The sequence below is a fragment of the Scylla paramamosain genome, chromosome 2, assembly GCF_035594125.1.
Source record: "Scylla paramamosain isolate STU-SP2022 chromosome 2, ASM3559412v1, whole genome shotgun sequence".
In the NCBI taxonomy this organism is placed as follows: domain Eukaryota; kingdom Metazoa; phylum Arthropoda; class Malacostraca; order Decapoda; family Portunidae; genus Scylla; species Scylla paramamosain.
In genome coordinates, this window is record NC_087152.1 from 10,247,442 (window position 1) to 10,266,447 (window position 19,006).

Consider the following 19,006-nt stretch of genomic DNA (forward strand, 5'->3'; position numbering starts at 1 on the left):
CATAATGGGAATGTGCATTGCTACACAATCTGGAATTTCAACAACAGTACCTTTAATGCATTTCCAATTTACATGTGGATTAGAGGTAGTAGAAGGTACATGATCAGAGGGAAGTACATGCAAGGTACTCTCATTACGCTTCCTGCAATTACTTTTGTCTTTGTGCCAGAGTGATTTGTAGGCTTATTCATCACCTGAAGTGTTTTCCATAGAAATATGACAGAAGAATGCCACTGGGATTAAATTTTATGTCCTTTAGCCCCAGCAGTCAATTAGGAGGAAGTTGAAAGTTGGAGGCAACCTAGAAATCCATCCGGGCCACTGGAGTTTCCTTTTTCATTTGTATGGGTAAAGTAACCATCCCTAAAATCTTTAAGGTTGAACCAGTTACTCCCCATAATTCAAGTTGCTCTGGCGTAACGACCGCCAACCACCAGGAAACATTCTACTTAATAGCCTTAAGTGATTCCTCCAAGAGGACATTCACAGTAGCACCAGTGTCCACAGCCAGTGAAAGCCCACATGGCCCTACCTTAGTAGGCAAAGCCATGATGTGTGTTTGATTACAGGCAGCTGCAATACTGTCATAAATGGCTAAATCCTGTGCCTGTGGATCCATTCTGCTTGTTTGCTTACCCTAACCAGATTTTTGCAACATGGCACATGCAGCTTTCCCCACTGGTTGAGGTCCAGCAACACGTCGCATTTTCAATTCTGTCTGCATGTGCGCAATCTGATGGCAACAGTCAGCTGAGTGATGCTCATAACCGTGGACAAGGCAGAAGGAGAATGGGTGAGAATAAGAAGTGCCAGTCTGACAGGTGGCTCTGGGTGGTTAACCAGTAGTATAAAAAGTAGTAGTAGGAGGAGAAATGTAAAGTCTGAGTGGAATGCCAGCAGGGTGAGGAGAAAGAGGATAAGGTTTGAAAGAAGGATGTGTTTAGATGGAAGAGAAGGGTTGTGGGATTTGAATGGAATTGAAACTTTTAGGTTTTCCAGAATATTTTGTATCCCACTGCTGCCACCAATTTGTTACGGTGAACAGGTGTGGTAATCTCAAAGTTGTCACTGATGTACTAACCATGTAATAGTCCTCTCTCTCTCTCTCTCTCTCTCTCTCTCTCTCTCTCTCTCTCTCTCTCTCTCTCTCTCTCTCTCTCTCTCTCTCTCTCTCTCTCTCTCTCTGGTTCTGTGTAGTGATGTTTAGTTCAATAAGAATTAGCAGAGATGTGGAAACACCAGGTCACTAGAATTTCTGTGTATTTACAGAGACAAGGCTGTCTCCCGGACAGGCCTCACACTAGCACTTCCAATGCCCCTCTGCCAGCACTCACTGGCACTGCAGACGGCAAAAGTTGGCATGTTATCAAATAACGAGATTTTATTTCAAAAGAAAAGTTACAATTAAAGTAACGGTAATACTACAAAGATACTGAAGAAAATATGTACAATCTCTTCTATTCATGTATTCCTCTCTACATCCCCCAGATATGATTATTAAATAAACCTACCTAACATCCAGATTCGCCTCAGCATGCACAGGCCAGGCAGAGAGGAGGAGAAAGAAGAAAAATCTAACACAATAATAATAATAATAATTGCAACTAGCCCTAACAAGTATAAGGGTCCACCATTTTTCACCAAAAGGACAAAAATGGTCTGGGAAACCATATGCAAGGTGGAAAAGACCCATACCGTGGCCCTGAGGCAAGAAGGAATTAAGATCAATCAGCCAGTGTTGGCTGCTGTAGAGGAGAAATTGCCTCCATGGGGGTGCCTTTGTCCTCCATCATGAGATAATCCCAGAAGAACTGCAGAAGTGATGTATTTACCTAGTTGTATTGTACAGGGCATGAGCCAAAGCTCATTTTGTCCTGCCTCCATAACCATACTTAAACAGATTTCAGTAGTTTTATATGGGAAGCTGTATTTCTTGATGTGACTTGAACATCACTCTTCTTTATTTTCTTCTCATGCCCCTTCATCTGTCTCTCTCTCCCTCCTCCATCTGTGGTACCAAGTCATTTCTGTCTATTCTTTCTATATTGTTTACTAATTTGTACATTGTTATAAGGTCTCCTCTTTCTCTTTTCTCTTGTAGTGTTGGTAAACCCATCTCTTCAAGTCTTCCTTCATAGCTTAAGTCTTTTAATTTTGGTACTATCTTCCTTACTATCCTCTGTATTCTTTCCAGTTTCCATGTATCTTTTTTCTTATGTGGAGCCCAAACTACCAATGCGTATTCCAATTTGGGACATTTTATGCTTATTATAATTTTCTTCATAATTTCTTTATTTAAATAGTTAAACACCACTCTAATGTTTGTTAACAAACTGTATGTAGAGCTAAATATCCCGTTTGTGCCTTCCAGGTGATAGATAGTGTGTCCTAAAAATATTACTCCCAAATCTTTTCTTCATTACTTATTATTATTTCTCCTCCCATTTTGTATTTCCATGAAGGTCTCTTTTTACTTTTTTCCTATTTCCAACATGTGGCATTTTCTGGCATTAAATTTAGTTTCCATCTTTGGCTCCATGTATGTATCTTGTAAATATCTTTTTATAACTTCTTGCAGTCATTTTCATCCCTTGTTATTTTAATTATTTTTGCATCATCAGCAAACAGGTTTTTATAACTATTTAGATCCTCTGTCACATCATTTAGATATATTTGAAACATAATAGGTGCCAACATAGATCCTTGCAGTACCCCACTTGTCACTCTGCGCCAACTTGAATTAGTGTCTCTGATTACTGTTCTCATTTCCCTCCCTTGTAAATAATCCTCCATCCATCTCAATGTTGCTCCCTTTATCCCTCTTCCATTAGAGCTCTAGCTTCCACATAAGGCTTTTATGGGGAACTTTATCAAATGTTTTTTTTTGAGATCCATGTATATAACATTAATCCATCTGTCCTTCTCTTGCACTCCATCTATTAGTCTTGTATAGAAGCTCAATAGATTTGTGACACAGGATCTCGCTTTCCTGAATCCAGATTACTTTTTTGTAATTATCCTTTCATCTTCTAGATATTCCACCATCTGTCTTTAATTACTGTTTCACAAAACTTGCTTACAATACTTGTTAGTGACACTGGTCTATAATTTAATGGTTCCATTTTATTTCCCCATTTTTATATTGGCACTGTGTTAGCTCTTTTCCATTCCATGTTGGTACTTTTCCTTCTCTCAACGACTTGTTAGTTATATCCTGTATGGGTTCTTCCATTTGTTCTCTGCATTTTTTTAATATCCATCCATTTACTTGATCTGGTCCCATAGCTTTTTTTAACGTCCTGCTCTTCCAGTAGTTTCTTGATTTCTTATGTGGAACCAGTCATTTCTGATTTGTCTCTGCTTTGGGCAACTCCAGGGATGGTTCTTCTGGGGATCCCTTTACTGGATTGGAGTGGATAGATGTCTCTAGCCAGAACTGTGAAATAAAATATAAGTAGAAGTCGAAAACCTAAAAGATTTTTAATCCATTTGACCTTAAAAACTTCAGGGGCTTTCTGGCCACTGCCTTTGTGCTGGTTGTATTCTGTTATTGTCCATTTCGTTGAGGAAAGCTGTAAACCATTTTTTGGGGTAGCTGTAGACCACCAGATGGCAGGCACTGTAGCAGAAGTCATTTATCCACCAAGACTGATGATGAAATTGTTGTTCAGTGAATGCCAAGTGTCATTACAGTGCACTTGCTCTGTGGCTCTGTGGCTCTGTGGCTCTAAGTTGTAAATACATGGATATTACTATAGGCATTTATTAAATGTTTACTGTAAAGAGTACAAACCAGAAGAGTGTGTTTTAGTAACCTGTGACTTCAGTATTCTTATGATTAGGTGAATTCAAGTATTTCATGGGTTGGGATATGTAAAAAATATATTTCAGGCCACTTCCAATTTCAAGTAAGGTATGTTTTTCTTTTTTTCATCCTTCGTATATTTTATTTTGTAGGACTATTTATTTTTGTTCATTAATCAGGTTAAGTTTTATTTGTCAGTGAAGTAAATATTGACCATTTTATTTTAAATTTCCTGCAAGGACATATCATAGAGGTTAAGGAAAAAGCTGATGATGATATTTACCTTGACCATTTATTGCTTTGTTAACAGCAACATTTCACTAACCTAGACCAGAGACATGACAACTTGGAAGGCCAACTTTAGGTTGTAACACCCATCAGAATCTGCCTTATTGTTACACAGCATGAAATGAAACATGATATTCTGGTAATGAATGATGATAATGACAAACAAAATGAAAACGCTCATAACAATGATCAGTTTTGGCAGTTCGTTATAGTATATATATTTTTTTTTAGATATTCATTTGCATAGGCTGATACAGTATTATACAGGGACAAGTGGACCATGCAGGCATCTGTGGTCAAGAAAATTCCCTCCAAGTGCACCCACAGTTTGCACTAGCTAGTCTTTTGTTTTATATACAAAGAACCTTTGCAGTCCTCTTTTGAAGGCTGCTATCTGAAATGTGTCGAGCCCACCACTAACCACACACATTGATCATTCTGGACAAGTGAATCAGCTGATTTTAAGTTAACCTCTTATATTCATACAGAAAAAAAAAAAAAAACATACTTTATCCATTATGTTACCAGGAAACCTTTTGAATGACATTTTGTGAAATAACACAGGTGGATTGTAATTAGCAATTATTTATTGTCTCCATGTGTTTTGGGGCTTTAGGTGAAAATAAATACCTACTATGCTTCCGTTATTGATTTACTTGAAGATTTAGTAGCAGTGCAGCTAGATATTTCTGTGTATTTATTGAATTTTGATGTTATGTTTTGTATCTTCATACATATTGATTAGTAAGTGAACAACATATCAGGCCCACTCTAATGTCTATGTCCACATTATTCACAAGCATAGATCTAACTATTTTACTGTAGTTTCTACCATGACCAGCATGAATCTTAACAAAGTTTCATCTCCATCTCAAATGTTGGAATAAGGAAGCAGAAGCATTTGGAACTGAGGCAAGTATAATTTTGTATTACAGTATTAGAATATTTTGGGAATTGAAATATGTGGAGCTTCTGTCTTACAATATAATGATGTGACTGTGTGACTGGACATTGTCACACTGAGAACGTTATGCTTGTTAATACAGATCCTGTATCTATATAATAACCAAAAGTGAATCATGTACTCTACCAGTTGTGTGTGGCTGGCTGTGTCTATTTCTTTTATCTTTACACAATTAATGAATTCTTTAGATTTAATTTCCATTTCTTGTGAGAAGTGGGTTGTTATCCTGCACTGCCGCAACCATCAGCAACAGCTTGATGTTTCTATTAATTTAATATTTATTTATTTATTTTTATTTTTTTCATTATTTTCTTATTTTTATATGGTACATATGAGACAAAGTGCCTTTACCAAAAGTACCAGCTCTATTTTTCCCTCAGCATTTCTAAGGCAAAGAGCCCTGCCAAATGCATCAACTTATTTTTTTTTTTAAGTATTTTGTAGTAGTATCTTGAAAAGTTAAGTATTATAGTTATTGAATAGTAATTTGGTAACTAACATTATTTTTAATGTGAAAGCAGTTGTTTTTAAACATGAGTAAGTGAACATTTACCACCATACATACATTTCTGCCATCCCTCAACACTGAACTTTTTTTTTCTGTGAGCTTGATTTCTTAACCATTTCAAACATATATTTTGACAATAAGTAATCCTGTTACATGGCAGGGTAACATCACACTTCAACAAGTCAACATATACATACTTTGAAAATACTATCACACTTGTACATATAAACTTGTTACATGGCAAGTACTATCACACTTCAAGGAAATCTTTACCACATAACTTGGACTGTGCTATCACAAGTTGGTCTGTATTGTGATAAGGACTAATAACCTTTTATACCAAAATTCAAGCAAATTAATGCCCCTAGAAAACTTAAAATGTTACTTTTACACCTTCTCAAAAGTCAATAGTTGCAGAACTCTTGATCCTATTTCTAATATGCTACTACAAAATATTGACCTATTTTAAACTACCAAATTATAAACACATATTTATATTTACAGTAACTAATTTATTCTGGCAGTATAATTATCAGCTATATAACAAACATTACACTACCAATGGGAGCTAAATTGAGATGATTTTACTGTATTGTTGTTTGTTAACTGCATGAAATATTTTTTTTTTACATTTTGAGAAGTTTTGCAACTATGACATATGTTTACCCTACAACTGCCCAACCACAAAAATTGGTTCACTGTGGATAACTGAAACTCACATGAAGCTACTTTTTTTAAATGTTATAGTATATATATCATTGTGCCTGTTAGATTAAGATAAATTTTCATTATATATTGAAATGTTTTCTGATAATTTCTGCACCACATAAATAAATATCCATTGCTTTTCATTGGCCAGTCTGATACAGTAAGTTGTTGTATTTCTAGTGACAAAACAGTTTATTAATTGGTTTATGGATTTGTGAATTTTCATTAGTATAATATGAAAGATATAACTTACATGGTAAATCTATATTTCTAAATTTGTAATATCTGAAACATGAATTACTAAGCATACAGTAACAGTTTGATTTCAATACTTTGCTTTAAATATGAATTTTAAATAATTGGAGCAAAGTTGTAAGTTGTATTTGTACATATGTACCATAAAGTTTTATACAATCCATAAATCAATTAATGAAGAGCCTCACTAACTTAATGTCACCTTTTGTTATAGCACAATGACCTAAGGCAGGTGGTTTCATAACATGAGGTCCGTGATATAGGTATGTGGTTCAGTTTCTTTACTGCAAAACACTCCTAATTCAGCAGAATGTAAATTTGGTAGATGAAACCATTTCAAAGATAAAACACTGAGTTCAGTGTTATAAAAATTAGGGATGTGTTTGGCACATGGGTGTATCAATCAATCAATTTATATATATATATATATATATATATATATATATATATATATATATATATATATATATATATATATATATATATATATATATATATATATATATATATATAATTTATTTGACTAAGAAATATACATTTTTCTATGTTGTTCTTTATAAGAATATCTATATTTTAGTCACGATGAAATTCCTGTAATTAATTATTAAGAGATTGGTACAGTTACTGAGATGCAGTTCTTAATTTATTGCCATAGATAGATAACATTATTTGTATTAATTTGTTAAATACTGCCCATCTTTATATCCATCTCTTTTTAGCTACTCTGTGTATTTACTTATTTACCACTCCAACTATCTTTCTATCTGTTCTTTTATCCATCTATCTATCCATTTGTATCTATCTATCAGTCTGTCCTATAATGTGTCTCAATCTTTTCACTCAGATATTCATTTATGTCTCTGTCTAAATATACATTTGTTGTGATCTATCTATTACGTTGTTCATATCTACTCATATATATATATATATATATATATATATATATATATATATATATATATATATATATATATATATATATATATATATATATATATATATATATATATATATATATATATATATATATATATATATATATACTGAATTAGGAGTGCAGTGTATGTTTATGTAAAGAAAAGTTTGTGGTTAATATTGAAATGGGTTATAAAATAGTAACATTTTAATGTTTTTACCACAGTGAACATTTCATTTAACATTTTTGATGATATAATGTTGAAATTCCAAAATAGTTATCCTTCATTAGGTAGATTTAGGTAGAAAACTGTATAAAAAAATATAGCTCATTCTCAGACTTGTGTGCCGAGAGTACAACAACACAAATGAAGCATGGTGATATGCATCCTTTGCGTAATTTAATATTGATTAAATAATCACATCCTATCATTATCCACATACACTGAGAACAACAAATTTAACAATGACATTATCTAGATGTTTTGGGTTGTGCCCAATACAAATTACAGTATATACAATGGCAACCATACATGCCCAGGTTAAACCTGTACTGAATAATACAGAAATGATGAGCAAGAATATTTCTTTCTTTCATTAAAAGTTTAGGAGCATTTGCAAATTTAATTTTTTTTAAAAATAAACTATAAAACTCCAATAAACATTCTTATTCATCTAAATTTAACATGTCAGTAAAGGCCTAAGGCAGAGTACTCTTGTTTCTGTCCTTACACATGCATAGCAAACTTTCACGGAAGCTGTTAAAGGAAAGCACACTGAATAGCATGGGCAGCCCATGATGCAGTTCTGAGGTGATGTCTAAAAAATGCACACACTTGCTGGGGCTACTTGACAGACTATACATGAAATAAAAAAATACACACTACTGAAGCTAAGAATCTTGTTATTTATTTTGTGCATAATATTTTTCACAATTGGAGACTAAAAAGATTTTTTTCTATATATCTGTAGATTTTACATTTTCAGTGAGCAATGGTAATTTTTACAATGTAGAATTTATGACCATGTGTTAAGGTAGAAAGAACAGTAAGTAGTACCTGTGTAACATTGCTAACTATTTAGAGGCTAAGGCTGACATGTTAAAGAAGTGCCACCACTGTACAGGAATCTGGGCATGCTGGGGCCTAAACCTCCAACGGACGGAATTACAGTCAGTGTAGCTCAGTAAACATTTGACAAATAATTGAACCTTCAAGAGCTACATGCATATGCAAGGCATGACAACTCTTGATGTTAATGTTTGCAACACGGAACAACACACATGAGAAGGTGTATGATGGAGAGCTGAGTCCCAAGGGCAACACCCCTGAGACCTCTCCCTGCACAGGCTCATACCATCACATGGTCTTCAGAGCCTTCTTTGTTTATACTGTATATGATTTATTGTTTCATAAAACTGTATAATTTTAACATTTGATAACCAAGAAAATAAACACTCCATTTTAACTGGTATGAAGTAATACTTAACAATTTTAATATGTAACAACCTTGACACAAGGAGCACAATACCATATATGATTAATGATCTGCCAATATATATATATATATATATATATATATATATATATATATATATATATATATATATATATATATATATATATATATATATATATATATATATATATATATATATATATAAATTATGAAGGTAATGCCCAATGAGTAGCTGTAATATGAAATGTATATTGTTTATCCTTATGCCATACATGTAGTTCAGTTTTAAAAGATTATTGCACAGAGTAGTGTATATAGCACTATGTATCACAATCATATTTGAAAATTCCATCTCTTCCTTTCCTTGACCAAGGAGGGAAAATGATGGCTATAAACCTCATATTCTGCCTACAGGTTCTCTTGTTATCACTGAATTGCCAATATCATGGATGATGTTTCAAGAGAAAAAGAGGTTCTATGTGATCTAAACATTTTGACTCCAGGTTGGATGATACAGTTACCACTACAGTTGTTGGTGGTGTACTGATCTAGATAGAAACTATCAGAGAAGCAGGATTGAGAGGAAGCTTCTAGTTGTTGACTAATCTAGTCTGCAGGAAGCAAGTCAATGGAATGAAATCTAATTAGGTATAGTTTGTTTTTAGAAGCAGATATGAACTTTTCAGCCATCTTTATTTTTCTTTGGTAGATTATGCACTAACAAAGCAAAAGGTTTTAGAGGTGAAGGCAGAAGAAATTCCAGAATATGCAATGATATGGAAATGATGCTGAAATGGTTTTCACTTTTGACATTATGCAAAAATAACAATATTTGATTATCTAAACAGGCTTATGAATGCTTTCGTGTATTGCACCATGATACAGATGTGAAAGTGTGGCTTACTGTATGGGGTGGACAGAAGAATTAAGATACCTAGCATAGTGAACAAACTTTTATAGTAAAGTATGATGTGCACATAACAATCAGAAAGTCATCATGTGCTTCATATCTCATGTTAATGATGAGTGTGATATCTTATCAATATGGTAGATGGTAAAAGGCAAGTAAATAATCTTTGGGTATTAAAGGCAATATATATATCTTTTTTAATATCAGAGGAATTTTCATCTGTAAAATTGAGCTTTTTGTCATGTTTTATGTGGATATATTAGCATATGAATAAGATTTGTGCTAGATTTTTGTTGTTGAAAGTTTGTGTTAGTACAATGATAGGATGTTGAATTAGCTTTCTTTACTTAGTTTTCATAGTCAGTATACAGTAATATCTCCCAATACCAGGTAGTTTTTCACACGGTGAGCTTCTAATATTGCCTCATTCTGCTCTGATCTTTCCTCTTTCAGTCTAAAAAAGAAAATATTTTCTGAAGTTACAGGCCTACAGGCCAAGGCAACAAAGATGAGCATAGTGGTATAATGCTGCATGGCATGTCTCCACATTATTCTGTACATTATGAAGATTAATCTTCATATTAAACCGTAGTATTATTCGACGAGGCCAAAAATTATACCCTATCTATTTATGAAGTATCCTCTTGCATCAAGTCAGGTGTGCGTGATATTTTCTCACTTGTAACTGTCTCTGATGCTGTTTCATTTACATCTGTCAGTTATCCATATCAAGAAAGCTTTCAATTTGTTACTTCATTGTTTCAGTTTTCTTCAAGCTTTCCCATGTTACTATGTGTATCTCACACTTAGGTTTCTATATTTTCATATTTTATTTTATACCTTTTTATTATTCCCAAGTACTGGAAACAGTTTTATTATACTGGAAAAAAAAAAAGATAAACATGAAAAAGTTCTGGAAGTGTGGTATAGTCATCATCCATCACCAGTGTATCTGTATCTATATACCATGCTGAGATCCCCTTTAAAACAGGTTAGTTGAGAAAAGTCATAGCAAAATAATGATAAGTTAGAATGAAAACTTTACAGAAAAATGATGGACAGTACACTTAATTTCAAACAGATAACACATGACCTAATTATGTTTTACTTTTCCTATGTGGTCATGACTGTGCAAATAGCAGTGCTGTTTGCATATTAAAAAATGTAGGTAGACACCAAATTTCTAAGGGGATTTGGGATCATGATAACAAGAGGTTGTGAAATGATTAGTTGTGTGACATTTACAAATCTGCTGAACTTTAGTAATAAATCTTTAGTGGATGCACCCTTGTCACTTTTGTTGAGGAGTGTGGACAAATGTATTGTTATTAGGAATAGGATTTTTTTTTACCATTACCACCTTTAGTTACCCTGGTGTTGGCACATGACATGGAAATTTTTGACTGAAAGTGTTACACGGAACTATTTCTTCTAATTATTGTATGAAGTTTTACATACTTTCCTATCTTCCAGTAACACTAAAGTTAAATCACTATATTTTTTGCTATATATATATATATATATATATATATATATATATATATATATATATATATATATATATATATATATATATATATATATATATATATATATATATATATATATATATATATATATATATATATATATGTGTGTGTGTGTGTGTGTGTGCACACACGCAATATTTTCTGCATACAGTACTGTACTTGCCTGCAATGTGAGGTTAAAAGAAAATTGTACGTAAACTGACACCAACATTCTTATGTGAGGTAGATCTTGGAAGTCAGTTGGATTTCTGTCTTGCTCTCATTCTTTCACTTTCTCTCTCTTATGATAAGAATGCATTAGTTGATGATCTGTAAGGCATTGTTGTGGTGTATGTCTGACTAACATATCACATAGCATTTTGGTTGCATTAACCAGTGAGTACAAGGGGATAGTATAGGAAATTCATGCATGTTGTTTCCATCAGATTTATGCTGATGATGGTATATTGATAAGCAAACAAATGATTAAGATACTCATGCTAAGACAAGGAAAATAAACAAATGGCATAACAGTTTCAAGAATTAAAAATTTTATGCAAGTACTGTGAAAACTGGCACTTAGAAATGAGCAATGAACATTTCTCATTACCCACTATCTCCCACCAGGTGATCAGGTGATACTTCAACACAGTATTCATGAGATCTAAATAAAAATCTGTCTTATGTGACCAAAAATTGCATGAAAAGGAAACCTATCCCAGTATTGGAAATATCCTGCTCCTGGAAACTCTGTGCATGAGCTGCTTTTGGAATTGAGAGATAACACTGTCATTTAAATTATTTTGTATGTAATGTGTTTTTCTGGATATTAGACCATACATCATAGCAATATAAGTAATACACGAGCAGATGGTTAATTTACTCGCCATACAAGATTAGCTTGTATAATATAAGTTTTAGTAGTTGCTGCTTTTAAGATCAAGGTTACTGTATTAGAGATGACCATTTTTAATAGATGCTGAAACAAAAGTTATTGCCATCACAATTTATCAAAAGTTAATGTAGATATATAATTACTTACATCATGATGTCTTTTTAATACTTTGTTAGAGTCTACTGAACTTGTATTCAAAAGAAACTTTGTCATTCTGGATAGCAGTTGCAGAATACATTTGAAAATAAAAAAAAAAAAAAACAGGATATTACATTTAAATAAATTTTATAAATTTTCACTCACTGCAGTTATGCATTAAATTGATTGCAAATAAGAAATTAAATGTTGTCTAATTATTTCTCATAAAAAAAAACAAATTAGGTATATATACAATGCTTCACTATTGATGAGACAGGTGACCGGCTACCCAGACCATTTCAAATTGTACTGGAGAGAAAAAAAAAAAAAAAAAAAAAAAAAAAGCTATAATTGATATAAATGTTTGGATGATTGGCTGTCCACACCATTGCCAGAATGATCTGGTAGGCAAATACATAACAGTTATTAACTTTTTTGAACAGTGAAAAATGTTAACTGAATGTCATATGAGTATTCTACATTGTTCACTAAGATTATCTTATGTAAAAAAAACTGAGGGTTGTAATGATCTAAGAGTAGGTAAAAAATCTATATATAAAAATGGCTTGTCATAACTTGTGAAGAGGGAACATAGTGATCTTACCAGTGGATGGAGTAAAAATGAAAACTTAACCAAGGAAATGTCTTGAAAAAAATTCTAAAAGCACTAGAATGTGTACATCTTTTTAACTAATGAATGTGGTAGTAGCAGATCCTGGTATACTACATAAAAACTATAGTTGAAAAATTCAGCACTTAACATTTGGTTTTTGGATAAAATATGCATACAGCAGTTTTGTATTTTCACATAAATTTATAATAAAATAAGCTTCTACATACATATATTATATAATCAGTAATTATTAACTATCTTTTGCTTTTGAAAGGCATTGTGGTTTGATAATCTTATTAAAATTTTGAAGAAAATTAATTATCAAATAATTGAGTTCTTAAACAGAAGAGTCAAAATGGAGTGGATCACTGTAAATATTTATGTATATATATATATATATATATATATATATATATATATATATATATATATATATATATATATATATATATATATATTTGACATAAGGTGTTATTGTCCATTGCAAACTGGATATACTGCATGCTGTTGGGATGTGTATAAATGATCACATACTAATCTTGATCACATACTAATCTTTGTCTTGAGCTGACTGCAAACCAAAATGTGAAGTGCTGCAAAGAATATTTAAAGACTACTGTTTCTTTGCATGGCATCATACTGTTCACCTTTGAGGTTGTACCGTACATAATTTGGATACTCTACTGATATATAAAAGCATACAGCAATTAACTGCATTATATTTCTATTAATGGTGAACTGTTTTTTGAGGTTGTAGGTATGAAGTTGAAGTGCATGTGTGTGACATCTTGCAAGATGAATGAAAACTGTAGGGCAATGGTGAGGTCTTAAAGACTAGGTATTAATTTTTTTTTTCTTGGGGAAGCAATACAAATATAATACTCAGTTTCAGCTTCCTACTGTATACCTGTTAACCACTTTTGTTTGTCAGTGCATAAGCCTAAAGACTTTACAAAAAATAAAGTCACTTGTTACATATGACACACTTGTCAAAGAATAGCACATCATACTTAAAACATTTTTTAACAATTTGCTACTTCCTGGGCAAAAAAATAGACATTACACCATGAAACACTAGCACCTCATAGCCTAAGGATGTAACACCATAGTCACCCTTGCATGTACTTCCTCCTTAAGGAAGGCTATAAATATGTGCTCTGGTGACTATGGAGGTACTGATAACGCATAGAAACATCACAACTTTCACATTTATTAGAAATAGACAACACACATTTTTTGTTGATTTCTCTTACATAAGCAGTTGTACTGTTACATAGGCCTATGCCTTGAGATACAAAGAATAATATATACATTTTATCAACATAGGTTTCTAGCAGCGACTTTGAGTTTTGAAACACACAACTGGAGTGGTACTAGTCCTGAGTCAACTGCCAACAAGCGAGGCGAGATCAGCAAACGTGAGCCTAGTATCTGTTTTGTTTCAAATATGATATTCCCAATAAGTTTTTTTTTTGTGTGTAGTTTTGTTAATGGTGAAAAAAATCTGGCTATATCAATTATTTGTGTATGGTGGCAACATTGCCATTAGTGTATCTCGGTGGGAGTACATTCATTAACATACATGTACACAGGCTCAAATGTGGTTGGGAATCTTGCAGAGATCTTAAGACCTGTTCTTTCTCGGGCTGAACACAAGTGCCAACAATACCTGAGTGTATGGCAACATGGCAGGCTTCCTTTATTAAAAAATTTACTTCATAAACTTGGAGATGTAATATGTGTAGTTGCTTTCCTCTTGATTTATCTGCACAACTTCCCAGTCTGTAGGCTCTCAAACAGCACTTGCCAGACTATTAGCCTCTCTTAAAAAACCACCTTTGGTCAGATCATCAAAGGGGTAAAGCCTTTAACTTGTCATGCATAACTTGTACTTCAACTTAACTCTTGGAAGACATAAAACCAAGAAAACCTTTTTGGTCACAGTTGGACCATCACACCAACCACTTGCATGTTTTATATTCTCTTTCCACTTTCAGTTTTTGCCCTTCACCAGCTCTTGCATCCCTGTCACTGAACAATCAGTAAAAGTATTATGTCCTTTTCTTCTCCATTTTATCCGTGAAGGAAAAGTAGGTTCACCGCATGTGTGATTCTAACATCTCCACAAAGAGCTTATTCATGGGCACACTACCTTGGTGACGCACAGAGAGCCAGTATCTCCTCAGTGCTGCATCAGCTGCTCTAAGTGATGGTAAACACAGTAATAGCGACTGCATCTGTACAACCGCATCACGTAGCCTGCAATGTTAAACAGAAATTCAGGTCCAATTTTTTTTCAGTGAATCAACAAATAATTAGTTTTCAAGAAACTCAATTTTGAATTTTGAATAGTATGCATTGTTCTTTGGCAACAAATTTATGAATGTATGTAATTTACTAAGACATCTATCTATCTATCTATCTATCTATCTATCTATCTATCTATCTATCTATATATATATATATATATATATATATATATATATATATATATATATATATATATATATATATATATATATATATATATATATAAACAATGTACAGTATTACAAAAAGTAAGGCAACTCACCATAAAAACCTTTTGCAATTTTATACTATATTTCATAAGTGGTGTACAGAAGGGAAATATTTTTATTTGATTAACTAATATGTAATTGAGAATTTGTTAAGGTTTCTGTGCTGATCAAAATCATATCTCATGTAAAATATGTATTTTAAAGAAATAAAACTGAGAACATGAATAAAGACTGAAGAGTAAGTGTTAGCTTGTCATAAATTGATAAATATTGTTTAATACAATAAGTAGTGCTGATGATGGGACTTGGTCAAGATTGATATACAACTTTAGAGGCATCATGGATATTTTTGCTTCCATTAGGAAAAAGTGGTATTATAACTGCAAGAGAAGATGCCAAAAAGCGATAATATTGATATTATGAAAAAATAACAATTTCTGATAAGTGATAATACCTACAATTTCATGAGCATATGGCAGTTGTTGCTACATAGTATCTTTTTATTTTTTTTATTAGTTAATGATATAAAGTACACAAGTGTTTATAGGGCTAGTATATTGAGCTTTGTTATATGTTTTCAGACAATCATGCAACATCCCAAGTTTGTATTAGTAATGAATAATACCAGAGGGCAGTACTGATTACATAGTCTTGGGTTGAAGACACCATTATGAATCAGAAGTATTCAGAGGAGAACGAGGAGCAATTAAGTACTTACCCTGCTTTAACTAACAGTGAATTAGTAAGTAAGTGAAGAAAAGATGATGGTCATTATATTATGTTATTAATGTAACAAGTGTAAATGGAGACAAAAACAGATACTAATATGTAATAGTTTATAGTAAACTCACCTGATTGTTGCAACAGCATCATGCAATGACTGTAAGATATTTTGTCTTAACCGTTGGAGGGCCTGGTTGTCTTGAAGGCGTACATCTGAATTAGTCAGCACAAGAGCCTTCAACAGCAGGAACTCCTCCCTGTTGATGCCACACTGCTCAAGCCGCTCAACAACTCCTAGCACCTATCACAGGACAAAGCTTGGTTATTTGTGGACTAGAGATAAGCCCTGAGGTTTAGTAGAGAAAAGCCTTTGTAGTATTTACCAGAAAAACCGTATCCTTAATATATAAGATTATTATAAATGCTGAATGGGAATGCCTCAAGTAAATGTAAAGGATGAACTTATTGTTTGATGCTGTTGTGAGTATGCAGTGCTGCATAATAAATACTGAATAGATACTAGAGATGTATAAAATATATTTACATATTTGTGTCTGACAGCTACTTACTTGAGTGAAAAGTTCTGTTGCATTGCATTCTCTTGCTTGCTTCTCATCTAGGCTGAAGTCAGGAGCAAACTGAAGTGTGTGTGCATGGGCAGGCATGGAGCGGTAGGCTAAGCCCAGTATTAGGATCTCTCCCCATGTACTCTGTAGCAGTCGCATCTGGTCATTCAGTGCTAGTTCAGTGAACCCTGCAATGAAAATATTATTAAATTTTAACCTCATGAGTGTATTTCAGTCCTATACTTATGTGACTGCATTTTGTGTGTCATATTTAAGTAACAACCTTCACACTGCAAAAAAAAAAACTTTACCTGGAATTTGCTTGGCCCATCCTATGGTGGAAACCAGCTCCCTGTCATAGAGGTCAGCAAGTGTGGATATAGTATGGAAATCTGCATCAGACACGGTCACGTCTGATAAAGCATACAGAGAGTCTGGCTCACATGATATAAGAGACTTCAGCAACTTATTATCTGAAATTCAGAAACAAATATGTATTAAAATATGAATTAAATATACTATATACTTATAGTTATTATTTTTAAATGTATATGAGCAAAATATTATTAAGTTTTTCATTTTTCATGAAACCTTATGAATATAGTACATGGTTAGTGATTGTGTTATTCTAGATTGCTCACTTCTGCACTACAATGAGTAATACAAGAATTGCAGAATGCAGAGTAATACATTCAAGGAAGGGGATAATTTGATTGACTCCTTTCCCAGATTTATTTATAAATTTTCTTCCAAACTTCCACAGAAACCTTAATATACTTACAAAGCTTTCACATACAGTATGACAGAAAAAAAAAGCCTGGAGAGTTATTCAGATCTGTAGAGGATCAAGAAGCTGGCAGTCTGAGGAGGCAGACTGGCAGCTGTCACTGGCAGTATGCTTTCACAGAGTATTGGTAATGGGGATTTCTAAACCAAATCCAATTTTATTCCATAACCTCCAAAATTTATCATATTATAGTTACTAAGAGGTTTGGAGATTACTGAGAGTGATATCAGATTTAATGTTGAAATGCTATTATGTTATGCCCAACTGCCACTACTGACAATTGCTTCTGTACTGCATCAGCCTTCTTTTACTGTTGGGAACTTTGGGTTATTGTCTATAGAATACTTTTCTTCCCCCACTTCTTTACATCCATGTTTTACAGGTATCTTTTGGTTTGTGTGGAAGTCCAGAAAAGATAAACGTAAGACTGGAAAAGAGAATTTGGAGAATTAAAGTAAATCACACACCTTCTAAAGAAACTTTTTTTACAGGCATTTGTTGCAAAGAGAACGGAGACTCTGTAGTCCTTCTGTACTTCTGTCGCCCTCCTCTCACTCGATCTAACCTGCAGGTGAGAACAGAATCTTGATGAACACTGTACTGCATTCAAAATCATTCTCCATTCCCTTCCATTTCATACTGACTCTTTCCTGCCATGGGTAATTCTTATTCCCTCAATTTGTCCCCTATCTTACATCGCTCATTTAAATCAAAGATCTCCTTTTCCATCTAATGATTGCACTTCCTTGAACACATTTTTAACACACATAATACTTGATATCTCTTAAGTCCCTCAAAGAATCTGGTTCTGTTGCCCTCTACATTCCTAAATTTCCAGTCCCATTTATAATTCATGTCCAGAGTCCTTACAACCAAGTCATATGCCTCTCTCTCTCTCTTAACCCTTCTTGATTGTAAGTAATCTCCATAGACTGCTAATTCTTTGTTTCTCATACAATGATTTTTTGTCAACCTGTTAGGTCACAAAATTTATACATGATTACTTACTGGTCATAAAAATATCATCCACCATCTTATGAACAACTCTTCACTTGCCCTGTGCCCAATCTATAATTTTTTTTTTTCTGTATCATCTTTCTCCTGCTCCAAACACCAAAAACATGCAGTATACAAAAAAAAAATATAATTTCTATATTTGTTACTAAGAAATCATGGCAGTATGAATATATGATGTAATTACATTTTTATATTTTGAATCTTTCTCCTTAGTTAATGGTGATTTGAATGTAATAATGTATTTGGTGTCCTGTCTTGGTTGGCTACATTTTACATCTTAAACACCTGAAGCAGGATGAAGTTATTTAAGTCTATATTCTTTGGCAATGACTCCAAGACAGAAATATAATCCAGAGAGAGCCAGCTTATACATTTTAATTGGCAATACTTATAATTCAGTTCACTCAAGACAGGCTATCAGTTTGCTTT

General features: G+C 33.1%; 1 protein-coding gene across 8 annotated transcripts in view; it reads right to left on the bottom strand.

Moving 5' to 3' along the window:
* Positions 1 to 4,078: 4,078 nt before the first annotated feature.
* The window catches only part of LOC135109731 (steroid hormone receptor ERR2-like), a 258,702-nt gene continuing 243,774 nt past the window's right edge, over positions 4,079 to 19,006 (bottom strand). For all 8 annotated transcript variants that reach the window (XM_064021320.1, XM_064021315.1, XM_064021319.1 and 5 more), the window contains 5 exons: positions 18,028 to 18,125; positions 17,085 to 17,246; positions 16,777 to 16,961; positions 16,336 to 16,508; positions 4,079 to 15,224 (listed from right to left, as the gene is read on the bottom strand). In XM_064021320.1, coding sequence (XP_063877390.1) covers positions 15,062 to 15,224; positions 16,336 to 16,508; positions 16,777 to 16,961; positions 17,085 to 17,246; positions 18,028 to 18,125 — 781 coding nt within the window. In that variant the 3' untranslated portion in view covers positions 4,079 to 15,061. The remainder of the gene's footprint in view (positions 15,225 to 16,335; positions 16,509 to 16,776; positions 16,962 to 17,084; positions 17,247 to 18,027; positions 18,126 to 19,006) is intronic.